Genomic DNA, 27,814 nt, shown 5'->3' on the forward strand with positions numbered 1-27,814 from the left:
AAAACAATAGTGTTTTTTAAAGAAAACAAGAAAGATTAAAATGTGGGCATTAAAATAGGGAAATTCAATTTTGGAATGCTGTGTTTGACATGCCTATGTGATATTTAAGATGTTCAGTGGAGTTGTATAAATATGCATGAAGCCTGGATGCTTGATTTGTAAAAATGAGACTAGAAGTCACAGACACTGAGATCATTCAGGCAGGATGTATAGATCATTGCCTTCCAACCTTTTACATGTTCTAATAAGTAGAAATAATCAATGTATGGCATAACTGGGTAAATGGGAAGGCTGTTCCAAGAATATTGCTATAAAGCCGAGGGGATCACTAGCTTAGTAAACATAGGCTTTGGAACATGGCTGGAATGCTCTGAAGTAAAAAGATAAAGGCTTAATGATACAACTCCGTGTTATCAGCATTTAAAGCTAGGCAGATACAGAGATATCTGTAAGGAACATTCAAAGAGATGGGATGACAAAGGAAATAGAGTGACAGAAGCCTAGAAAGTGTGTCAAGGGTCTCTTTGAAAAATGTTTTTAGGGGGATGACCCTCTGGTCCTACAAAACTTCTCTTCCTCAGACTTATGTTTTCCAACCTGTACCAGTATCTAGCCTATATTCTGAGCCACTTAAGCTTGTAATACTTTGTTATTAAAATCTAGCACATATTCAGGTTTTACAGACCTGCTCATTCTGCCCTTATCATTTTTTTCAACCTTTCCCTTTTCTTTCTTTCTATTACTTCATTTTTTTCCCCTACTACTGCAAAAGCCCTGTTGGTCTCTTCTTTCTCAGGTCCTTATGGCCCAGTCCTCCAACTGGCCTATATAATATTTGTAAATTAAGTAACTTGAGGCACACCCTTTACTCAAAAAAAAAAAAAATCTTCACTGGCTCCCTACTGACTATAGCATTAAGTCCAAAGTCTGTAGATAACACGGTTCTTTATGATCTGAACCTGGTGTACCTTTCCAAATTCATTCTCCCACGTGCCTATTTATCCAACCAAAGCTTTAATCACATTAAATTATCGATTGCCTAAATACCTTCATGCATGTTGTTTCCTCCATCCAAAATGCCTTTCAGTCCTAGATATATATAGATAAGTCTTACTTCTTCCTCCAATATCCAGTGCAAATGATACTTAATCTGTAAAATATACATCTGCCAAAGAGATGGGGTAATTTTGCCTTCCTCAACTCCTTAAATTTTGTTTTGATTCTTTTAGGGAACAATATTTTTTTACTTTGTATACCAGTTGTTCATTTCTCCTACTAGATACCAAACTCTTTGATTTACCTTTTCATTTGCTATGTTAATTCACAATGATATGACAACATAAGCATTTGATTTTTTAAAAAATTCTTAATATAATTGAGTGAAGATTTATAAGCTGAGAAATGAATCTGGGAAATGAAGAAGTTAAAAGGATAAGGCCATTAATCTTTTTTAACTTAAGACCAACTTATTTTAAGGAAAAAAGGCATTTTTCAGTTCATGTGGAAACGATGGCAGTAATTTTGAAATAAACTGCTAACATGTGATTCAATTTCTTAAAGCTTTTATGTACTCCTAACATTGACAAAAGTTGACATTTTGTCAAACTTTTATTAAAACTTAAGTGAAAAAACTCATTGTTTAAGAAGATTTAACTAAAACTTTATTTCCATCAAGATTAAACTCCAGAAAAGTAACTTTAGCTTTTATACATTTGCAGTTTCCCTTGGGCATTGTGCCACCTACAGTTGGAAAATGCAAAACACTTGATTCTGAAAAATTTGGTAAGTGCAATAGAATAGCCACTCTGGCATTGTCCAAACATTCACATTCCTTTTATATAATAGTCACACAAATTCCTTTTACTCACAATCACATATAAATAAAAATTTAATCCATACAATAAAATTACTCCAACAGAAGGCTTCGATTTTGAAAGCCTGACTTTCCATAGATAAGATGTTTTCTTAAAATAGGAACAAAGGACCATCTTGACTGCATTATTTTCCACTATCTACTTCTTCAGGGCTATGCCTACCAATATTCCATGAATTTACTATAATAAAAACAGTTTCTATATTATGGCTCTTTCTGATCAACCTTTAAACATGTCCAAATCTCTTTGATTCAAAAACTCAAACATAATGAAACAATGTCTCCTCATCTAACCAATAAACTCCCACCAAAAAAACGCCCCCAAAACTATTTTTCTGTTAAAGCCATAGCTATCTTCTCTACCAATAAACTTACTGGAAGACTGGTGTACATCCACATTCCATTATTTCTCAACTTAGAAAAACTGTCTTCTACCCCAATCACAATGGCTAGTAAAAAAACCTTTTGCAAAAGCAAAAAAAAACTCACACTGCCAATTTTTATTTTTTTAAGATTTAATTAATTGGGCAGCCCAGGTGGCTCAGCGGTTTAGTGCCGCCTTCAGCCCAGGGCGTGATCCTGGAGATTCAGGATCGAGTTCTACGTCGGACTCCCTGCATGGAGCCCGCTTCTCCCTCTGCCTGCGTCTCTGCCCCCTTCTCTCTCTCTCAATAAAATCTTAAAAAAAAAAAATTTATTCATGAGAGACACATGGAGAGAGAGAGAGAGAGAGAGAGAGAGAGAGAGAAAGGGAGAAAGAGAGAGAGAGAGGCACAGACACAGGCAGAAGCAGGCTCCATTTCATGCAGGGAGCCTGATGCAGGACTTGACCCCGGGTCTCCAGGACCACACCCTGGGCTGAAGGCAGCGCTAAACCGTTGGGCCACCAGGGCTGCCCTCACACTGCCAATTTTAATCCTCTCTCCTCACTTCTCATCTTACTTTAATCCATTGCAGTATATACTCTTGTGGTATTTTTATATTCTTGTGATTTGATGACATCATCTTTTAACCTTACTTTTTTCTATTTTAACTGAGGAAGTTTTGTTTCTTAGAATTTTGTGCTTGATCTTTCTCTTCCTGCTCTATACATTTTCCTGGGTGTGTTCATTCATTATCAGTTTCAAGTAGCTTCTATGCACTGGTAATTCCTAAATTATAGTTCTCATTATATCCTGTTAGTTTCAGAAACCTATTTACGGTTGTAGATTTCCAATTAGATACTCTAGTACCTCAAACACATCCAAAGTGAGCACAACCTCTTCTTTTCTTTTTATTTTTTAAGATTTTATTTATTTATTCATCAGAGAGAGAGAGAGAGGCAGAGACACAGGCAGAGGGAGAAGCAGGCTCCATGCAAGGAGCCCAACCTGGGACTTGAACCCGGGTCTCCAGGATCCCGCCCTGAACTGAAGGTGGCACCAAACCACCCGGGCAGCCCTACCTCTTATCCTCAATCCAGCTATTGGATGATACCTTGGCAAGATATTTATTATAACAAAGCCTATCAGCTGCACCACAAAAATATTTTTATAATTTATTCATTTCCTTTCCATACTTACTGCCTTAGTTATGGTCCTCATAATTTCCTTCCTAAACTACAGCACTCAGCTTCCTTACTTGGTCCCAACTACTCCAGAGCATCTTCACTTTAATCCATCCTCTATATAGTTAAGCAACAACCACTTCCTAATATAAAATCAGATTTCACTATGCTCCTGTTTGAAGCTACTTGTATACAAAATAAAAGACCCAAATGGAACACTTGTATTTAAGGTAATTCATGAATTACTACATTTTCAGTTATGCTCCTGCATAATTTGAAAACTTTTTTCCACAAAAGGATGGATGTAAGTATTTCATACTTTGGATTTTTATCTTTATTTCTGGGATGCCCTCCAGTGTTGCTTTGGGAAGAGCTATAACTTGAGTTAAATACAAAATGAAATACTTAAAGAACAGTAGGGAGCTACCACTAGAAGCAATAAAGGAGTATCAAAATTTCTCTGTTCCTCCTAATCTGTGTTGTAAAACAATTTAGAAATTTCTTCTGCTTTGGAGAAACCACTGTCATTGGAAGGCCAAATACAAACCAGTGAGCAGCCTAAAGGGAAGGAGATGTGGATAAGGAACATTCATTCACATCTGCCTTTAGGTTAGACCTGAATAGTATCTTAAGGTTCAGGTACTCCTAGGCTGAGTTCATCAGTATCAGAGAATTATCCTTTGTGCCAAACACTGGCAGGAGAATCAAGATGAGACAGGCAATATTTTCACTTCTGACAAAACTAACAGACAGGATATTTAGTCAAATGAATCTAACAATATAAAATGTTCGAAGATGTTTTGGCAAATGGGAACCACTGCTAGGCAAGTATTTCTAGCCCAGGTTTCCTTAGTTTTAAACGATTTCTCATGTATATAACTTAATTTCTCTACCTATATAATCTCTATCTTTTCCATATTCCATCCTACCTTTCCAATTCAAATAAGCATCATGGAAGTTAGAGCAAAATTCTAAATCTGCTCAGAACTCAGTAGTAGTAGTAGTAGTAGTAGTAGTAGTAGTAGTAGTAGACTGGCAGTGGAAGGTTTTAATATATGGCATATGCCAATGCCAATGTACATAATCTACTTGAAAGTAAGCTGCATGTGAACTGTACACATAATTTTCTTATTCAAATGTAATGAGTATCTTAAGTATAAAGCAGATAATCTCTAACAATGTGCTTCAGTGATTTTTTCTAACCTGGAGTTTATTATTTACTAATTAACTTTTTACCTGAGGGAGGTGGAATTTGTAAAGGTGAAATGTTTTTTACACCCTGTAAATGTTCTAATTCTTGATGATTCAATGCTGACTGATGGTGATTTGGTGGTGTTTCACACGAATATGAAGTCTGACAAACAAGGGTAGTTTTTGCAGAGGTTTTATCTTGCACAGAACGCTGTATCTGTTAAGACAAAGATAAATAAAATTGTCATTCAGAGTTTTAACCACACAAGTAGTTTAACTAAAAAAATTTAAAACACAAGAGGAAAAAACATAACAACACTCTTAAAAAATGGTATTACTTAAGTTACACAAACTTATAAGGTATAATTATCCCATTCTTACAGATGAGAAAATCAAGATGTGGAAAGATTAAATGGCTTGGCCATCCTATAGTTTTAAGCAGAGTTAGTTGAAACAGATAATCTTAATAATACATATAGCCTGAGGCATGATATTAAATAGTGCTGCTTATTTTGAAATGCTTTTCTGTGAGCTATGGAAAATAAAAACTGAGCTTTTATACCCAATCTAGAGGCTAATTCACTTTTTTTTTTTTACCTCCTATCCTTACTGAATTATAGGCATAATGGGAAGAATGGGTAAAAGTCACATGATAGTTAACCTGTAGACTATCAACAAATTCTGATTAATTTATTAAGTAAAAACTAGTATAATAGCTAACACTTATTTAATGCCTATAATGTATGAGGTACTAGGCTAAACCCTTCATATAGTTCAATTCTCACAATAATCTCTTGAGTTTGGTAGAACTATCATCCCCATCTACAGTTTACAATGGGACTTAAATATAATAAAAGCAATTTACCTAGAATCTCACATCTACTCAGTTGCAAGCTAAGATACCAAAGCCTAGGTACCTTATCTACTAAGCTTTAAGTTGTAGGTAGTACAGAGATGAGTAAGACAGTCTTTCTCCTCCATCTAACAAAGGAGTTAGGGTGAATGAAAAGACAAGGCAAGTGTATGAATACCTATGCTAGCTTGAATAAAACTAATGCCCTAGGAATATTTATACCTACAATAATATAAGCCCAAGCTCAATACCTAAAGTCAAATGCTGAGGTTTAAATCAGAAAAAAAAATCACTTTCTGAAACACAAAAATATATGCATTTATTCATATTCCTAAAAATATATTCCCTTTTTTATTATCAATGGGCATTCTGTTCCTCAGTGAGGGGCACTGAAAAAATTCTGGCCACAAGCAGATCATTAAGACAGCATTCTATAGGTATAAAATTTCAAAACTCATTGATATAATTTTGATTCCTCCAATACCTATGACAACAGATTATGTTTCTTGTTCCCACTCAAAAGCCTTCAAGAACTCGTTCTTGCCTACCAAATCAGTCAACACTTCACCTAGGTATTCAAAATCCTCCCTATTCTATCTCCCAAGCCAACTAATCCTTTACAAATACCGTTACCACATTTCCCTGAATACACCACCTGTGTTTTGCCTCTCTTCATGCTACACCTTTAAAAAAATAAGTCCTTAATCTGAGTCAATGTAGTAACTAACCATTCCTTCCTTTTCCCTTTAGTTAACCTGTTTTAAGCATTCTCTCCTTCAGGCAGTGTATATATTCTTCATTTTCTCAATAAATTATGAATATAAATTACAGCACTAACCATGCAACCTCTTTTTTTTTTAATATTTTAATTTATTCATGAGAGACAGAGAGAGAGGGGGGGGGGGGGGCAGAGACATAGGCAGAGGGAGAAGCAGGCTCAATGCAGGGAACCCAACGTGGGACTCTCTCCCAGGACTCCAGGATCACGCCCTGGGCCGAAGGCAGGCGCCAAACCGCTTAGCCACCCAGGCGTCCCTCATGCAACCTGTTAACCATGTGATTATATTTCTTCTTACAACTGAGAGCTCCCTCAAAACAAGTATTTATGTTGAACATCCCTAATCTAGTTAGATGTTAAAAATGTATAATTTAATAAAGGTATATATACTTATAATTCTATATCTGAGAAGAGTTCAGAAAATTAAAATTTAATGAGACCAACCTGAATTAGTAAGAGATAAAATTACTTCTATCCTTTCCAAAGCACATCAACTACTAATCTTAAATGTCCTAAAATTAATAGCTGGTAATTATGAGCTTCATCTTAAACCCTACCATTTTCCTCCTACCTTTAGAAATTTCACCTGACTGTGCATACCCTACCATCCTACTGTGTGCATATAGAAAAAGCAAGGCCTTCCCTCTGTATTTAGACCTCAAGACTAATTCCATACTTTTATAATTTGTTCTACTGTGTTTTATTTATAGAACAGTTATATCTTTTTAGAAAAAATGTAGCCAAACAGTTCCTGTGTTCAATATTCTTGAGGAAAACATCTTTCAATATTTAGTTAACAAATGGAAAAAGAGTGACAGCTCTTCATTGTAAATAAAATCAAAACAAATTTTATATGATTGCTACACCAGCGACATAACATACATTTTAAAATTCTAAGATAAAAAATGAAGAATTAACTTACCTTTACTAGTTCTTTAGGAGAATCATTCTGTTTTACTCCAGTAAATTTAGGAAACATTTCTGCAAATGTATATAAAAAAAGATTTCACTCTTTGGCAGCTTAAAAACTTACCATTTAAGTTATAAATGTTTTTCATATTAGAAATAAAATGGTCATTTCAAGAAAATACTTTTAATACCTTAGATCAAGAAATTATTATAGTTACCAAGTTTTGACCTTTCAATCAGTCAAAATTATAAAGCGATACTTGCTTTTTAATAGGGATATTTTCTTTTCCATATAATGGAATAAATATCCACTCGCAAATTTCAATTTGGGTTATTTAAGCAAAAAGAATAGCATAGCAAAGAGTCTGAATAAGTAATAGTTTAAAAAGGAACAAGTTACAACACAGATAAGGTTTTAAACAAGTAGGATGAACTATAGTAAAATCTTTTATCAATTAGCCATAAATAAAGCCATAAGGGACTTAATTAAAATAATTAAGAATACTATAAAGAGAAGGATATGTCACTTATCTGAGTCTTTTATGAAAAGTGAAGCTTCGATTTCATGGTAAAGTTTGCTCTGCTTACTAAACATTATAGGAAAGACTCCAAATAATCCTTTATTTACTTTCTAGCTATTTGGCAGCCTCAACTATGTAGCAAAAAATGGTTTTTACACTACCTTCTTTACCTTTAGAAATACCTTTATAGTGGACACTGGTGGTAGAATAGATATAAAAAGATCTGACATGGTGCTCATAGGTTCTTCTTAATCTTACAGTTGGTTATGGTGCTGTTCTCCCCAATCATAAGCCTAGGTCAATGTGGTAAAGCACCAAATAGGCAGTTAATGCCTTGACCCATCTCTCCAGGTCAGCATTCATGAGCCACCGGAGCTCATTTGCTTCAGGCCCCAGGGCACCAAAGCTGGTTTAACATAAAATCTTATTCAAACTTTAAACATTCTAATTTTAATAATTACCTTCTGCCTCCTGAAATGCCATCAGTTTCCACTGGATGTGTTACTGTTCTTTCCTCTCCTAAAATGTTTGATGCTGGACATTGTTAAAACTGCTAAATGCTACTCAATGAAGTGCTTTAATTTAAAGAATTCAAATATTTGAAATGACACAAACCATCTTAATGTCACTCCAGTAAGTATTATTTAAGTGTTGGGGTTAGATGGAAGGGAAGGGAAAAATACAGACAGCAAAGATTGAGGCTATAGATCCAGGTAGCTCTCACATTTAGGGAATACATTATGGTTTTGGCTTTGAACCAAAAAACAGACTTAATTAATATGATCATATACTATATGCACATCTACACATCCATCTTAACTATTCAAATATGCAGCTAAACTACATTATTCTATGATCTACATAAACTCTTTAAGTACAATAAAATATGACATACCTCATTAGTGTTCTACTAAGAAATTGAAGGGCATTATTTTTCTGATACATAAAAATAAAACTCAGAATTTTAAAAATTACCATCTCCAAATCTGAAGATAGTAGCAAAAGGAATCAAAGAATTTTTAATTGAAAAAAATCAGACTGGTAACTAGACTTATTGTAGTCACTATTTTGCAGTGTATACAAATGCTGAATACTGTATTATATACCTGAAACTAATAGGATATTGTGTGCCAATTATATTTCAATTAAAAAAATGTCAAAACCACCCAATACAGAATGTTTCATAAAAGTCTTACAGACTATGGAGAGATGAATAATGACAGACTAAAACTCAGCCTTTTGGCTTATTCTACTCTTACATAGTTGACCTTCCAGAAACATAGTAAAGTTTAAGCTGTTTATTTCTATTTATTTATGAGTTCCTGGACTTTGCAATTAAAAGGCCAACATACACATTTGTACTATTAAGCTTAAGATCTCATTTTAATTAGTGAAGAAGCCCCACGTTTTACAATCATTAATGAAATTGAGCATTATGGTGTCAACTGATTCTCTGGGGAACTGTGATAATATGCATACCTACCTTAAGAAGATCAAATCAGGTATACGTGTTATGCAAATATGCAAATGAATATTATGCGTGTTATGTAGTAATATGTTCTATTTTCAAATCTTTCCCAGAACTTCAATATAAAACTTTGATTGGGAAGTCTTCATTTTAAACTAACGCAAAAAATTCAATCATAGAATAAAAAAGAGAGCTGCAATCAAATATTAAACCAATCCAAGAGTTGGTTTAATAGCATAACCTATGAAAGCACTGAGATGAATGCTCTAGAGACAGCAAGATAGTATGGCCTAAAAAACATAATAAGCTAAATATAAATATAATACTGTAGTGCAAAACCAGAACTTTATGCCATATAAGCAGGAAAAAAATACTTTTAAGTTAGAAAAATAAAACACACTGTGTTACTTAGTACAGGATTTAGAAAGGTAATAGGAATTCAGTACTAGGGTTTGCTACCTTATTTTGTAAGAAAGAATGTCCAGAGATGTTAAATGATTTGCCCAAACTTATGACCAAAGATGTATTCTATTGATTAAAAGAAAAAAGAAATCAAGCATTTTGCTTTTGAACTAAAAAATTTGCTTGCTTGGCAATTGTTATTGAAGCATTTGGTGCTTTTTTAAGATAAGAGAAATACCCAATTATTTTTTTGAGGAGCGAGAATGAGCGCAAACACATACGTGAGGGTGGAGCAGAGGGAGAAGCAAGGTTCATTACTAAATACACTGCTGTTCCTTTTACTAAATTATTAAAACTAGAGCTGAAAAGTGGAAACAAAAGGAAAAAACCCAAGGCCAATGGTTCTCAAGCGTGGCAGCACATTAAAGTCACCTGAGATACTTCTAACATCACATATACCTGGCCCCATTCTCCATTCAAGTTTTACAGGTGATTCTAATGTACTGAGATAACACTATTCTACACAGCCTGCTTATTCAGGCAGGAAGGCCCATATAGGACAAAAAATTTTAAATTCACAAGACAAAATTCATCACTAATTTCTAAGACTCAAGGCTCACATATGGACCTCAATATATACAAGTATATATCAAGCTTGGGTCCTTGAATTTATCACTATGGTGCTTTTGCTTTGAAAAAACTTTAACTGATGAGGATGTCATAAAGTCTTAAAAATTTATATAATTAACTCTGATCATTTCTCCTAAATGGAAAAGATTACTCTACACTGTCATTTTATTATATCCTACATTCACTAAACCATCCTTCTCCTAAAGGGGTAAAACAAAATCTAGACTTGAACCAAGTCCTTTTTGTCCTTTTCCCCTTGTGTGGAAAAAATCATATCCTTGTCATTTCTATAGAAAACCTAGGTTGTAGAACTAAAAAGAAAAATTGTTGTTTTGTTCGTATTTGTAATTCATTCATGATTAAGGAAATTTTTTAAAAAAGAACCTGTTAAAGAACTTTATAAATTTCATTCTCTGAATATTACACTGAAGCCAATAAAAGCAAGAAGTCTAATAAATGAAGCGACAAATTAACCACTGGGTTCCTTTGTGTGTTAAATATTAAACAATTAAAAGTATAAACATTCCTGGAAAATATTCTACTCTACACTAATCAAGTATTTGAGCTTACATTTAGACAGTTCCAAAGTTGTTTCCTATAAGATTTCTATCAAAAGCATTACTACCAATGAGCTACTCCCATTTGATTATTTCTCAGTAATATTATCCACAGGACTGAATCTATTAATTATTATATTCCTCCCCTGTTATATCACTCAGGATAGCCAAAATTGTTGAACATTAGAAAACTCTCACCAGGTTATATGTATATACAAGCAGACCCCAGCAAGGGTATAAGCATCTGAAATTCACTTTATGGTCAAACCTGTCTGACAGTTGATGACATTTTGATGGTTATGAAAAAATAATTTAGGAAGGTTTTATATTTATTCCAATGTTCAATAAATGTTCTTGACTAACCTGTACATGACAATTTGCATATGCCACTGTTAATCAAGAAAATAAACAATAAAACCAAATTACAACAAATCTGCACTCAAGTACTGTTTCTACCCCACAGATATCTCGTTTATATTTTTCAAAGATTTGGGCTTTCATTCCAACTCTATTTTGGAACTGACTTAATATCTTGTTTGAAGTGTTAAAGAATTTTTAAATCAAACTTGCCTTGGAAATCACAGCTCTGCCATTTAATCCTATTTAGCAAAGCAGAATTGAGTCTGTATTTTTCAAAAGTGCATAAAATAAGTTTGAGAATACATAGAAGATAATCATTTAAATAATGTGGAATAAACAACTGCAACACAGTTTACAACACTTAAATGTTTTTCACAGATGTTACCTTTCAAACATTTCACACACACATTTTGCACATCTGAAAAGAATGCTACTGCAGTAAAGACAGACCAACTCATAATACAGGATAACTAAAGAACCATATGAGTCAATAATATTGGAGGATTAAGAAAAGTTAATGTAGAGCTCCATCCCTGATAACCAAAATTACAAAAGATTATGACTTGGTTAAGAAGACTGTACAGGCTGCTATAAAAATTCCAGAAGGCCGGTATAAAAAATAGATTAAGAAAAAATGGCTTATGACAATATCCTTCTATCAAAAAAGAATTTCTCACCAAAGCTTCCAGAAAACTTTCCTCTATTAAAATTTTGAAGAAATGAACTTCTATTCATATCTCCTATCTTGAATAACTGAAAGTCTTATTAACCAGAGTTATGGTAATAAAGATATTCCAAATGTTAAGTTTTAGTTCTGGGCGAATCATAATAAATTTTAAAGCTACAATCTTATGCATATTTTCAGTTAATTTTTACTTATATAACAGATAAAGCGTTTGCTAATATTCCTGATTTTCACAAATTGTATTTTCTCAGTAAGTAGTTCCATTTCCCTCCACCCTGAGACTTAGACTTGGGATTTGTCATCTGCTCCTTGAGAATGTCATGTACACAATTAGGAATGGTAGATGCTTTACTTATTTTTACTTTAAGTATTGCTATTGATACAATTTGACTTAATTATTTTTCATCATTTATAATCCTTTTATTTATAGTTTTTGTTGTTCAAGAAAGTAAAAAATGTTCTTAGATTACACACTAAAAATTAAGAACCTCACAGCATTTTAATGCATGCAATTGAAGTTAATATTTAGGACAGAGGTCCTAAATTCACTCACTAATTTATTTTGTGAAACAATAAAACAAACAAAAACTCAAACAGAACTTAATGCTCATTGGAGGTAGGCATTGTGTTTGCAATTTATAACAGTGTTTTCTCAATGAAGTACACAGTTTCAATGTCCATAAAACAAAAACTTCAAAGGAAAATGCAAATTCATACTATCATGTTAGAAGACAGACTGACCTTAGTGTCACAAACCTACACACTATCCATAATGTCAGCTGAAATATAAAAATGTGCTACTCTGATTTTAACAATGTTTTCAAAAACAGTCCATTATTGAAAAAGATGACATTAAACAAGAATGCCAGTCATAAAATAAAAATTCAACACAAATATGATAAAAAATTATAATTTTTTCAGCTAGAAAATTAGGGAAACATATATTACACCATTTTAAGAACACAGTGGATAATAAACCTCTTCAAGCAATGTAATTGAAAGAATCTATCAGAAACTAATTCCAATTAAAATTAAGGTATTTTTGAACACCTTTATTGAAGTACTCTGTATAGAGTACTTTTCCACTTTCCCACTAATGCTCAAGGCATTTATTAATCAGTAGTCAGTACATAATTGGATAACTCAGTTTTACCCTACAAATAAAAGACAAAGTGCTCTAACTTATTAGGCCACAAATGCTTTATTAGATGAAATTACAAATGCTAATAACAATTAAAATACTAAATGCAACTTAGAGTTTTCCAGCATTGTTTTATGCTTTAAAGTCAGATATATGGAAATAATGTATAATCAGAGCCCTAAATTAATTTAAAAATTTTCTATGACAAATTCCAACAAAAGTAATTTTTTTATTCTAACAAAAACGTTTACCACTATATACTTCAGAAATGTAAAAACAAAATGCAGCAATCAGTACCGCGTAAATGCAAACTAAACAGAACCAAAAGTGAAACATAGTGTACTTGCAAGCCAGCAGATCCTTACTACACATTGAAATGAGAGATATTCTTACAAATGGTAAGAATCCCTGATATGACAATATTCTGTGTAGGATTTTTTTTTTAAAGAGAACTGAATTTCAGGACAAACGAGAAACATCTCATTTAAAATAAAGCAAAATTTTGGAGACAAAAGTGCCCTGTATTCTGAATGTGCCTTTTGGCAGACAATAATGGAATGCCACTGCCAAGTTGGTATCCCTGGGACAGTGATTACTTGTCAATTACATAACCATCAATGAAAGAGCACGAAGAAAACATGAATGAATTAAGCTTGATACAGCTGATGATAAACTACTAAAATAATATGGTACCTTACTTTAGCATAATTGAAAATTTCTATTTGAAGTACATTTTTCTATAAATGGAAGATAATATTCTATAGTGAAGAAAACACAAAAGTGACTAAGAGTCTGCTTTAAACATTTTCTGGGATGACTGGTGTCTTAATTCAAAGTGATTATTCAATTTAGAATATATTGTCACAACAGGATATACTTTGCAACATTAGAGTGGTCTAATATATCATGGGGAGTAAAGTAAAAGATGTCCTCAAATAATATTTTATAAAAAGAAGTGAAGATTGGAATTTTATTATTTGTTATTTTCTCACATGAAGATCTGGCATTATGTATTAAGAAGGTATCTCCCACCTTTAGTAAACTTCTTTTCAATATTACAAACCTCTAAGTCATATACATATATTATGAAGTTTCATTTTACACAGTATCTTTTTTAAAGAAAATAGTGAGATTGTCAACATGTAATGAAATAAGTGTGGCATCCAAACCATAGGTTCTGGGTAAGTGACAAACATTTCTTAAAAGTTTAAGTCTCAATAATACAAAAAAAAAACAAAAAAACAAAAAACTGCTCCCACAAACAGAGGCACACGTAAAGGGCCAGCTAACCTGATTCGGAATCACTGCTGTCTGAGGAGCTCGAGTCACTGCTACTACTCTCGGTCTCCGATGAGCTGCTTGTGCTGCTGCTGCTGCTTTCACTGAGTCGGGAACCACTTCCAACAGCCTTGGATGACTGAGTTTTCTCAGCTACAAAACATGGAAACACATTACGATGCCAGTATAATAAAATAATCACAAGAACATTTTTTTTTAAAAACTGCCATCCTAAAAAACAAAAACAAAAAACACATAAAAAACTGCCACCTACATTTTGTTTGACATTTTCTAGAATTTAACTGATTATTGACATCCAGTAACCGCTTTTCCAACTCCTGTTTTTTCTGTGAATGAAATTCCTCCTTGGACTTTGTTATTTTCTTACCTATGTGATTTAAGAGTAAAAAAGAGTATTACCAAAAAGTAACACAAGTACAGACTGATTTCTACTGATACACAGTAATACATACCATGAAGCTTTAGCGGTCTTTTTCTTAGACATGCAGCAACGTACTTTTCCAGTTCTCTCAGTGTTGATGCTTTCAGTGTTTCAAAGTCTATCTCTATCTCATCAGGGTTGGAATTTCTCAGTGAAGGCTCTCTTGATTGTATTATATGAACAACTCGCCCAAGTTTATCTCCAGGGAGTTTGTTTATATCCAAGCTCAACTGCCTTTTCTCATCATAGTTCATAGGCTTAGCATTATCCTCATCTTCAGGTTTCGAAGTAAACACCTGTTGTTTCCTCTTCTTTGGCTGACTAAACAAAAATTAAATTTAGTCAAATTTATTTTAGATAATATTATTATATGAATAAGGCATTATAAAGGATACTTACTTGTTTTTGGACTTTTCCTTTGATTTCATTTGCTTAAACTTTTTTCTTGGATTTTCATCTCTGCTATTAATCTTTTCTTTCTTCTTTTCCCTTTTAGACTTACTCTTTTTCTTTAGCTTATGGAAAGGTACTTGAGAGAGAACCTGTAGCTGTTGATGAACAGCTTTCAGCTGATAAAGAAAAAAAATTCTTTAAACATTGATAGCTCTAGATAATTAAAGACATTAGAAAAAAAATGAAGGCACTCAAAAGTTAAACGTATCCTGAAATTCATTTTATATTACATTTCTGTCAGGGTCTTATTTCATTCCACAAATTCATTATTTTGAAGGCATACATTAAATCAAAATACTATCATGTGCTCAACCCATAAATTTAGATATTCAACTAAAAACAGACCATGAAAATTAACATTTCCAGATAATGTTATTTTTTTCAGGCTTGAGCTCAGAGTAAGTTAACATTTTCTCACAAAAGGTAGCAATGTTAAAAATCTCATCCATAAAATATCCTGGATTATGTCGTATAAATCATTTCAATGGAATGAACTCATGATGGTGAGGAATATAAATAACAGAATTTAAAGATACATAGATATTTGGGTAGGGAAAGAATATTAAGCATTACAAATGTGCCAAGAAGTAAATGCCATAGATGCTAAGTGATCTTAATGTAACGACTTTTAATCTACAAAAAGGATTTTATAATAGATTTGCTGCAACAACTCATAAAAATACAAAAAAATTTATCAATACAATTAAATACCTGCTCCTGAAGCTTTGTAAGACGTTGAACTCGTTCATCTTCAGAATCACCAGAAGAGTTATCTTCAGAGGAAGCTTCACTACTGCTTTCTCTACCAGGGATTTTTGTGGTATCTGTTTTGATGTAGCAGACAGGCATACTCTCGATAGGTTCATCTGGGATCTTTGCAAAATGCATTTCAAAAACATCCTATAATGGAAATTTAGATTATAAAGATTTTCTGTATTTTCAAATACATACAGCAATAACACCCTTTAACAAAAGTCTCATATTTTGATAATAATTCTACTTTCCCTTGTGGTAATCACTACATAATATATACATCAAATCACCATATTACATACCTTAAACTTATACAATTTTATATGTCAATTTTATCTCTATAAAACGGGGTGAGGATGGGGGGTATTTACCAAGGAAGAAACATAAGACTCATGCTTCCTTGCCTGCCAACCATAGCAATTTTTCTCCTCTCTTCTATGTAAGACAGACCTTTCAAGTTGTAGAGAGGAGGACCTTTCAAGGATTTCTTGCCCATGACTAGTGCATCATTCCACTACCTCCCACTGTGTCAGCCTCAAAAATCTAGAGCTTTACCTTAAGAGGGACATGGACTCTAGTCAATCCTCTCTAAGATATCTATTAACCCCCTCTTCACTAATATTTCCCCAATATCCTCTATGTGTAAGGCAGCCTCCTTAAAAGATTTGCAACTAATGTGTGCTATACCTCAAAAAACAACCCCCACATTTTAATACTCTAATTAATAAATTACACTTCATACTTGGGAAGTGGGGCATTCTTTATCTTTTGAGTTATGGCTCTAAAATCTCCATACCATGTTCAGAGGAAACTCACTTTCAGAGCACAGCTATCAACTTACCTGGAGCATTCTTGCCATTGTCACTACTTCATGATCTGGAGGATTGTATTTGTAACAATTCATGAACATTAACCTAACATCTGCAGCGAATTCATATGCATCTTTGTATTCTTGGTTGTCCATTTTTCCCTAAATTAAGGAAAAATTATAGGATTCACAAATAGTATAGTTCAATAATCACTTGAAAATTTCCATTATTTATTTATATTATGAAATAGTTAAAATATACAGAAGAATACAGGTAATACCAAAAACAGATACCCACCCTCCAAATTTGACAAATGTTAAAATTCTGCTTGTTTCATATTTTTTGACTTTGAAAATATCCAGTGAAATTTGACAAGTAGAGATAAGGAAGGAGGATATTCTGAATTAGAAAAAAAAAGAAGAGGAACAAAATCACAAAAGCAGGAAAACAGTGCATTTCCAGATCATCTTAGACAAGTTTGATCTTAGGAAAGCCATGAAAAGATACATTCCTTAAACCAACCTTGAACATTTAAATGAAAGGTTTTTATTAAAATTCTCCTCTAAGTGAAAAGACATTTGAAATTGAACAGAATTAGTAAAAGGAAGGAAATAATAAGGATCAGAGCTGAAATAAAGAGACTCAAAAAAACCCAAAACGACAGAAAAGACCAATGAAACCAAGAGCCAGTCCTTTGAAAAAATAAAACAAACTTGATAAATGTTTAGCCAGATTCATCAAAAAAAGAGAGGAACTTAAAAAAAAAAAAAAAGAGAGGACTTAAAATTAGAAGTGAGAGGTAATAACATATTCACAGAAATACAAAGACACTTGCAAAAACTAATAATAATAATGACAGCAAATTAAGATAACCTAGAAGAAATGGACAAATTCCCAGAAGCACACAATCTTCAAAGACTAAATCATGATGAAACAGAAAATCTGAACAGACAAATTACTAGTAATGGAATTGAACCAGTAATCAAAAAAACTCCCAAGAAACAGAAGTTGAGGACCACATGGCTTCACAAGCGAATTCTATCAAACATTTAAAGAGTTAATACCTAACTTCCTCAAACTATTCTAAAAAATAGAAAAGGATGAAAAACTTCCAAATTCCTTTGATGAGGCCAGCATCACCCTGATACCAAAACCAGACAAAAACACTACCAAAAAAAAAAAAAAAATCACAAGTCAATCAGTATCTCTGATGAACACAGATGCAAAATCCTCAACAAAATATCAGCAAAATTCATTCACCATAACCAAGTGGGATTTATGCCAGGGATGCAAGGATGATTCAGTATCTGTGAAAATCAACCAATGGGACACAACACATGGAACAAAATGAAAGATAAAAGCCATACAGTCATCTCAATAAATGCAGAAAAAATCTGGCAAAATTCAAATTTCTTCATGTTAAAACTCTCAAGAGTGTGGGTTTAAAGGGAACATACTGCAACAAAATAAAGGCCATATATAAAAACCCACAGTTAACATCATAGTCGATGTTAGTAAAACAAAGCTTTTCTTCTATACTAAGAACAACAATGTCCATTCTCACTTTTATTCAACATAGTGCTCAAACTTCTAGCTGCATCAATCAGACAAGAAAAAGAAGTAAAAGGCACTGAAAGCGGTAGGGAAAAGTCAAACTGTCACTATTTGTAGATGACATGATAATGTATATAGAAAACCTTAAAACTCCACAAAAGAACCATTAGAATAAAGAGACAGTCTCTTCAAATGGTGCTGCAAAAACTAGCATACATGCAAAAGAATGAAAACTGAACCACCTTCTTATACTATACACAAATTCAAAACAGATTAAAGACCTAAATGAAATCATTAAAACCACAGAACTAGAAGAAAACATACACAGTAATCTCTTGAACATGAGCCTTAGCAACATTTTTCTATCTCTAGGGAAACAAAAGCAACATTAAAGTACATCAGACAAAAAAGCTTTTACACAGTGAAGAATATCATAAGACAAAAAGGCAACCAACTGAATAGGAGAAGAGATGTGCAAATTAAGTATCTTATATGGGTTACTATCCAAGATCTATAAATAATTCATATGAGAAAACAAAAATACTAACTCAAAAAGATATATGCACCCCTGTTTATTGCAGTATTATATACAACAGCCAAGATATGGAAGCAACCTCAGTGTCTATCAACAGATGAATGGATAAAGATGTCGCTCTCTCTCTCTCTCTCCACACATACACACACACACACACACACACACACACACACAGTAGAATGGATGAGATCTTGTCATCTGCAACAATGTGGACTGATCTAGAGTATTATGCTAAGGGAAATAGGACAGAGAAAGACAAATAGCACATCATTTCACTTGTATGTGGAATCTAAAAAAACAAACACTCATATACACAGAAATAGTCTCATAAGTACTAAGAACAAACTGATGATTGCAAGGGGGACGTGGGAGATGAGTGAAATAAATGACAGAGATTAAGAGGTACAAACTGTTACTTAAGAAATAAACCACAGGGTTGAAAAGTATAGAATAGGGAATATATACTCAATAATATCATAATAACATTATATATTGTGACAGATCTATACTTTCATGGTGAGCACTGCATAAAGTACAGAACTGTCAAATCATTGTATTGTACATCTCAATCATAACATTGTATGTCAACTATATGTTGATTAATTCTTGATCTTGGGGTCACAAATCTGAGGCCCACGTTGGGGGTCAGTTTACTTAAAAAAAAAGTAAAAAAAAAAAAAGAAATTAAAAAGATAATAATTAGTTCAAAAACCCGGATGAAGCCAGCAAACAACCAAAAATTAAAAAAATGTAGAGAGGCCTGGAAACTACATAAATGCCTTATCCCCTCCAAAAAAACAAAAAAAAAACAAAATAAAAAACCCAAAAACACTGCATCAGAATCATGCAATTATTAAAAATATAATCTTGAATATGTAAGGAGAAAATGTTCATAATATACTAAGTGAAAATTCAGGGTACAGAGTTATATTATAATACTGTAACTCAAACATTGTGGCAAAGAACCATGGGTATGTTTGAATAGAAGAAAAAGAAAGAGATTTAAAAATTTTCCTATGACTCATTCCAGGTGATATGACTTACTAACAATTTTAATTTTCTTATCTTTTTCTGAATTAATACAATTTTTTACAATGATAAGGTTACTTTTATAATCAAGAAAAGAGGTTCCTCCTATTAAGATAACATTTACCTTAATAGTTCCAAGATCCATTGGATTTTTCACAATGTCATAGTAGTTATGGAGCCCCAAAGCATGAACATCAACAGGATTATAAAAGGGCCATGCATAGGACAAGTGTTTCTTTGCAAGCATTTCTTTAAGAATCTCACTACAGTGCCTTAACTGTTCGGTCACTTTAACATTCTTTACAACTTTACATTGTTGCTGAGAATCTGGAAAAACAGTCTTCAGCACATTTTCTTTTAGAGGTGGTGTTTTCACTGATTTTTGTTCTGTAAGTGTTGGGGAAGATTCGCCACTTGCTTTAACTACTGCAGCTGTAGGAGTTGTGGTATCTGCTTTCCTCTTCACACCCCTTGTAACCTGAAATAATTCAACAACAAAAACTATAATTACGGGGATATTCAGAGCAAGTTTTCAACCTTGCCAGAACCAAGTCTTCCCCATACTAAATATTAGTAAAGGCTAATTTCTCTTTTGTACGTAAAATAAAATAGTTTAAGTATTTTCTTCCTAATATCCAAAGAATTGTCTTGAATAAACCTTTGAGATAAATGAAAGATATATGAAAAAATCAGTTAAAAAAAAGTTTCTGAATACCTGAAATCAGCTAGAGTATACAATTTTAAATTATCAACCCAACAGAAGTTGTATAACACACATAAAATAGGTAGTTGGGCAATCAATATTAATACTAAAAATATACTAAACTAGTTCAAATTCTACCAAGAAATCTCTAAAATTTGGTTCACATCCTAGGTCTCTGTTACAAAATATACACAGACAAAAAGATTGACTGTGGTATACCGAAGACCAATTTTCATATTAACTTAACAAAGGTTTAGTCACAACAACCCCTTACACTGAAATTTTTTAAAGCTACAATGAACTTACTTGAGCCACTGTTTGTGAGGTAGAGTTGAGTGGAGTACCTTGTGCCATGTTTGAAGGAGACATAGATGTCTCAGGAAATACAGAGGGAATCACTTGCTGCTTAAATACTTTTTCCAGTGCTTTGGGGGATTGTTTTTCTTTAACAGAAGGAACCGTTACATTATGTTGAATGCCTATTAAAGTGTGAACCAGAGTCAATGAGTAAAATGTAAACTACTTTTCCCTTAGTATTCTACTTTAATTCACTTAGTTCAGTTTTTTAGCAATATAAACACAATATTCCCATTCCCCTTTGAAACCCTCCCATTCATACTTGTAACAGTTGTTAGACCAATTTCGATATAATACTAGAGACTCCAAACCTGCTATTAATGGTAGACTTATCAATTTTATTCAAAAAGGTGTCTGGCTTATTAAACTCACACTAATAGAGCTCTGTGATTAGTTTCAGGTAGCTGTGAATACAAGCAAAAATTTGAGACATCCTGGAGACAAAGTAAATACTACTATGTGAGGTCTCCAGAATGCTCTGTATAAATATCCAAGAACTTTAAAATTGTGACAGAGATTGAGTGACACAAAACAGATAGGAATATAATTCTCTCATCTATATATCCTTCAGGTGATTCTGCCAAAAGAACAATTGTGTATGTTCTTCCACCCTGTATGTTCCCAGAGAAAATATGACTTAACGACATTTGGATCAACATCACTCTGGAATCTATTATTTCAAAAGTCTATCCTTCTATCAAGGTAACTCTATTCTTTTAATTTTTCAAGCCAAAAACCTTGGAGTGATCTTTGACTCCACCGTATTTCAAATCTAATATCCCAATCCATCAGCAAACCCATTTGGCTCTATCTTTTTATCCAGAATCTGGTTACTATTACAAGTGGTAATCACCCTGGTTCCAGGCATCATCAATTCTCTTATTGCAAGTAGCACCCTAGGAGGCCTTCCTTCTTCTGCTTTTACATCCTGTAGTCTATTCCCAAAATAGCAAAGGGATATTTTTAAAAAGATTTTATTTACTTGAGAAAGAGAGAGTGAGAGCACGAGCCGGGGGGGGGGGGGGGGGTGGACAGAGGGAGAGGGACTTGCAGACTCCCTCAGGGAGCCCAATGCGGGGCTTGATCCCAGGACCTAGGGATCATGACCTGAGCAGAAGCAGAAGCTTAACTGACTAAGCCACCCAAGTGCCCCACAATCAAAGTGATATTTTAAAATTCAAATAAGATCATAACCCTTCTGCTCAATGACTTCTAATCTTACTAAGTAAAAGCCAAAGTCCCTACGATGGCTTGTAAGAACCTTCATGATGTCTCTACCTATGCATGCTCCCACCCCCACTCTTCCCACTCTCATTTCCTATCACTACCCCCTACACTTATTTCACTTCAGCCTATTGGCTTGCTGCCCTCAAATTTGGTAAGCATAGCAGACTGTTTTCTCTGCCTGGGAGATATCCTTATGGCTCATTCTAAATTCCCTTTATACCTCTACTGAAATATTACCTTCTCGAGCCATCCTATGTAAAACAACCCTCTCTTTTGACCCCCATTACTTTCTTGTTCTCTCATTCTTATTTTTTTCCTGCCATTATAACATTCAACACACATCATATTGGTACTCCAGACTCTCCGAATTCTTAACAAACTCAGGAACCAAATAGATATGAATATATTTTAAGATAGAGTTTATATTCCTCAATCTCTGAGTTCTCATTATCTACTAATTAAAATTTAAGAAACAAATAGATTGAGATAACCTCATATCTTTTGATAGCCCAACTGTGGCTCTTTGAACTCAAAAGCTAAACAGCAAAGCATAATGAGGAATCCTGACATTTACTTAATTTTACCAAGTTCCTTAACTAGAACAAAAAGCTCTGTGAGGGGGAGGGATTTTGTTTTGATCTCTACAATATTTCTCATGCCTCATACAGTACTTGGAACATAAGAGGGCCCTGTGAACATCTACTGCATGCCAATTATGTATCAGGCTACCATTCTCGGTGCTAGGGCACAATAATGAACAAGATACATACAAAGTTTTTGTACTTGGTGAGGACATTGTCTAGTTTAATAGGGAGAAAAGCAATCAAACTGATTGCAAGTGATGTTAAGTGCTAGAATGGAAATAAATGGGGTGTTGAAAAAAATAAGGCAGAGAGCTACTATAAACAGCCAATGTAGACCTCTCTGAAGAGACACCAATTAAGATGTTACTGTAAAGATAAGAAGTAGCCAGCCAGAGAATGGGGTGGCAGTAAAAATGTATTTTAAGACAATCAGTAGGGAAAACTTCAGTGAGTGAGAAGTAGTTCAAAAGGAGAATGGAGAATTAGGCAAATACCAGATCACAAAGGGCCACAGTAGGAAGTTAGATTTCATTTTAACATGGGAAGCTAAAGAGAAGCTTTAAGCAGGTTAATGATGTATTCTAGTTTATTTTTAAAATACTGCCTTAGCTCTTGTGTAAACAACAGACCACAGAAATAATCAGGATCACAGGGAGTAAGAAGATGGTAGCCTCAACTAGGATCATTGCAAAAACAATTTGAGGGTTGAATACAACTGACTTACTAATGAACAGAATGTGAGAAAGAATCAAAACAAGGAAGGAATCAAGGACAAATTCTACTATTATAGCTTAAATAACTGTGTATTAATACCATTTTCAACTACACAGAAGAATCTGAGGAACATCAGTGTTTAACTGTGAGCCAGTTAAATGTTAAGATGTGTATAAGACATCCAAGTGAAAATGTCCAGTGGCTTGAGGATAATAGTTGGTTGCTCAGAGAAGACTATATTAGAGATGTAAATTTGGGGATTAATAGCACACACATGGAATTTAGAAAAAGAATACCTAATATCAAGCCCTGAAAAGAAAAATCTAGTATTTTAGAGATTTAACAGAAAAGGATGATAATGCCAAGAGATACAGAATGGGAAATAAATTCACAAAACTAGAGTGTGCACCAAGAATAAAGGAATTTCAAGAAAGAGTAAGTTAAAAGGATTATTCACTGTGACCAACTGGGATTTATTCCTGGGTTGCAAGGGTGACTGAAAATCCATGAATCAATCAATGTGATACACTAAATTAATAATGAAAGGACAAGAACCTCATGATCCTCTCAATAGATGCAGAAAAAGCATTTGATGAAAACTTTCACAGTGTAGGGACAGAGATAACATACCTCCATCTCATAAAAGCCATATATGAAAAGCCCGCAGTGAATATCATTCCCAATGGGGAAAAACTGAGAGCTTTTCCCCTAAGGTAGGAACACAGCAGGGATGTCCACGTTCACCATGGTTGTTCAACATAGTACTAGAAGTCCTAGCCTTAGCAATCAGACAACAAAAAAGTAAAAGGCATCTGAATTGGCAAAGAAGTCAAACTCTCACCCTTCAAAGATGACATGATACTCTATGTAGGAATAAACCTAACCAGAGAGACAAAGGATTTGTACTCAGAAAACTACATAACACTCATGAAAGAAATTGAGGAAGAGACAAAGAAACGGAAAAGCATTCCATGCTTATGGAGTGGAAAAACAAATATTGTGAGAATGTCTACGCTACCTAGAGTAATCTATACATTCAATGCAATGCATATCACAATACCATCAACTTTTTTCACAGAGTTGAAACAAATAATCCTAAAATTTGTATGGAACCACAAAAGACCCCAAATAGCCAAAGTAATGTTGAAAAAGAAAACCAGAACTGGTGGCATCACAATCCCGGACTTCAAGCTCTATCACAAAGTGTATCCTCAAGACAGTATGGTACTGGCACAAAAACAGACGCATAGATAAATAGAATAGAGAACCCAGAAATGGACCCTCAATTCTATGGTCAACTAATCTTCCACAAAGCAGGAAAGAATAGCCAATGGAAAAAGACAGTTTCTTCAACAAATGGTGTTGGGAAAATTGGACAGCCACATGCAGAATAATCAAACTGGACCATTTCCTTATATCATACTCACAAATGGACTCAACATGGATGAAAGACCTAAATGTAAGAAAGGAAACCATCAAAATCCAAGAGAACAGAGGCAGCAACCTCTATGACCTCAGCTGTAGCAACTTCTTACTAGACACATCTCCAAAGGCCAGGGAGACACTGGCAAAAATGAACTATTGGGACTTCATCAAGATTAAAAGCTTCTACACAACAAAGGAAACAGTCAACAAAAACAAAAGACAATTGACAGAATGGGAGAAGATATATGCAAATGTCTTATCAGATAAAGGGATAGTATCCAAAATCTCTAAAGAACTTATCAAACTCAATACCCTAAGAACAAATAATCCAATCAAGAAATAGGCAGAAGGCATGAACAGACATTTCTTCAAAGTAGACCTACAAATGGCCACCAGATAGATGAAAAAATGCTCAACATCACTCATTATCAGGGAAATACAAATCAAAACCACAATAAGGGGATCCGTGGGTGGCGCAGCAGTTTAGCGCCTGCCTTTGGCCCAGGGCGCGATCCTGGAGACCCTGGATTGAATCCCACGTCAGGCATCCCGGTGCGTGGAACCTGCTTCTCCTTCTGCCTGTGTCTCTGCCTCTCTCTCTCTCTTTGTGTGACTATCATAAATAAATAAAAATTAAAAAAAAAAACACAATAAGATACTACCTCACACCAGTCAGAATGGCTAAAATTAACAAGACAGGAAACAACAAATGTTGGCAAGGATATGGAAAAAGGGAACCCTCTTACACTGTTGGAGGGAATGTAAGCTGGTGCAGCCACTATGGGAAACAGTATGTAGGTTTCTCAAAAAGTTAAAAATAGAGCAATTGCTCTACCAATTATTGCCCCAAACATATAAAAGTAGTGATTTGAAGGAGCACTTGTACCCCAATGTTCATAGCAGCAATGTCCACAATAGCCAAATTATGGAAAGAGCCCCGATATCCATCGACAGATGAATGGATAAAGATGTGGGGGATACACACACACACACAATGACTACTCAGCCATCAAAAAAATAAAATCCTGGGCAGCCCGGGTAGCTCAATGGTTTAGCACCGCCTTCAGACCAGGGCGTGATCCTGGGGTCCCAGGATTGAGTCACGCATCGGGCTCCCTGCATGGAGCCTGCTTCTCCCTCTGCCTCTGTCTCTCTCACTGTGTCTCTCATGAATAAATAAAATCTTTTAAAAAATTTTAAAAGGAGTACTGGTCTTAAAAAAAAATGAAATCACTCATACATGGAATTTAAGAAACAAAACTGAGGATCATAGGGGAAGGGAAGGAAAAATAAGACAAAATCAGAGATTGAGATAAACGATAAGAGATTCTTAATCCTAAGAAAGAAATTTAGGTTTGCTAGAGGGGAGGGAGGTGGGAGAATGGGGTAATGGTTGATGGACACTGAGGAGGGCACATGATGTCATGAGCACTGGGTATTATCTAAGACTGATGGATCACTGAACTCTACCTCTGTAAAAAATAATACATTATATGTTAATTAACTGAATTTAATTTTTTTAAAAAAGGATGAACATAGCAAAGTTTTCTACAACCGTTATGATAAGTATTTAGCTATTTACTAATTCCTGCCTTGGCTGAATAAAATTTGATTTTGTGAGAAAAAAAATCAAAATCATAACAAAGTAACATTCTATTTTTGGACTTATGAAAATAAAATTTATATTCTCTAATCAATTGAAAAAAAAAGAGCCTTCTAATGCAAATACTGATAGAGGTTAAATAAAATGAGAATAGAAAAAATTTACTTAAATTTTGCCACATCAAAACTGTAAGTAACCGTAACTGACAAGAACTTTTAAAGTAGTGTGGTTAAGAATTTTCTAGGTGATATAGTGAAGCTAGAGCTTATATTGAAATGAATTCATGAATGTATAAGAGAAAAGCAAAAAATGGAACAGCAGCCAGAAAGAAACAAGTAAAACACAAATTTTTTTTAAAGATTTTATTTAATTTATTCATGAGACACATGCGCGCGCGCACACACACACGCACACACACACACAGGCAGAGACACAGAGAAGCAGGCTTCACTCAGGAAGCCCGATGCAGGACTCAATCCCAGGACCCCATGATGACACCCTGGGCCGAAGGCAGGCACCAAACCGCTGAGCCACCCACGGATCCCCAAAACATGAATTTTAAAGGTAAGATACGGGATCCCTGGGTGGCTCAGTGGTTTAGTGCCTGCCTTCTGCCCAGGGCGTGATCCTGAAGTCACAGGATCGAATCCCACATCAGACGCCCTGCATGGAGCCTGCTTCTCCCCTCTGCCTGTGTCTCTGCCTCTCTCTCTGTGTCTCGAATAAATAAATAAAATCTTAAAAAAAAAAAAAAAAGATAAGCTACTACAGCTTGTTTACGAGTAATGGGACTAACTCTACAAAAGAGAGATTAAGGATGTTAGAAACAGAACCAAAGGAATAAAAATCCTTGACAAGGTCAAGACGGAAGAGAGAATATCCAGGTCATGAAGGCAATGTCCCAAAGTGACAGAGGAGGAAAGGATCCTGTTCTTAGACTTTTGCTCTAGCTGATCCCTCTGCCTGGAATTTTGTTCTTTGTTCAAATCTTAACTTCCTAATGAGGCCCACTCAGAACCCATAATATGTATTTGCCTCTTTCTCTACTAGAACGTAAACTCCAAGGTGGCAAAATTTTTTGTTTCATTCATTGATATATGCCGGGTACGCAGAACTATGCTGTAGCACCTAAAAGTTACTCAAGTATTTCATCAATCAATAAGTCAACACCGGGGATCCCTGGGTGGCTCAGCCTGACTTTGACCCAGGGTGCGATCCCGGGATCGAGTCCCGCGTCAGGCTCCCGGCATGGAGCCTGCTTCTCCCTCCTCCTGTATCTCTGCCTCTCTTTCTCTCTATGTCTATCATAAATAAATAAATAAATCTTTAAAAAAAAAAAATAAGTCAACACCAATTCAATTTACTGTACTAAATTTTAATGTTTTCTTTTTCCATAAAGTAGCAACATGTAACCACATTATTTGGACTCCCTAC

The 27,814-nt window shown here is 34.3% G+C and overlaps 1 protein-coding gene across 1 annotated transcript in view; it reads right to left on the minus strand.

Annotated features, from left to right (window-relative positions):
* The window catches only part of BRDT (bromodomain testis associated), a 58,343-nt gene that overhangs the window by 12,420 nt on the left and 18,109 nt on the right, over positions 1-27,814 (minus strand). The window contains exons 6-15 of the mRNA XM_025417673.3: positions 20,777-20,949; positions 19,892-20,245; positions 16,682-16,810; positions 15,799-15,987; positions 15,034-15,203; positions 14,666-14,955; positions 14,467-14,580; positions 14,205-14,345; positions 7,164-7,222; positions 4,656-4,827 (exon numbers count right to left, since the gene is read on the minus strand). Coding sequence (XP_025273458.1) covers positions 4,656-4,827; positions 7,164-7,222; positions 14,205-14,345; positions 14,467-14,580; positions 14,666-14,955; positions 15,034-15,203; positions 15,799-15,987; positions 16,682-16,810; positions 19,892-20,245; positions 20,777-20,949 — 1,791 coding nt within the window. The remainder of the gene's footprint in view (positions 1-4,655; positions 4,828-7,163; positions 7,223-14,204; positions 14,346-14,466; positions 14,581-14,665; positions 14,956-15,033; positions 15,204-15,798; positions 15,988-16,681; positions 16,811-19,891; positions 20,246-20,776; positions 20,950-27,814) is intronic.

This window comes from Canis lupus, chromosome 6, assembly GCF_003254725.2.
Source record: "Canis lupus dingo isolate Sandy chromosome 6, ASM325472v2, whole genome shotgun sequence".
NCBI classification, from domain to species: Eukaryota; Metazoa; Chordata; class Mammalia; order Carnivora; family Canidae; genus Canis; species Canis lupus.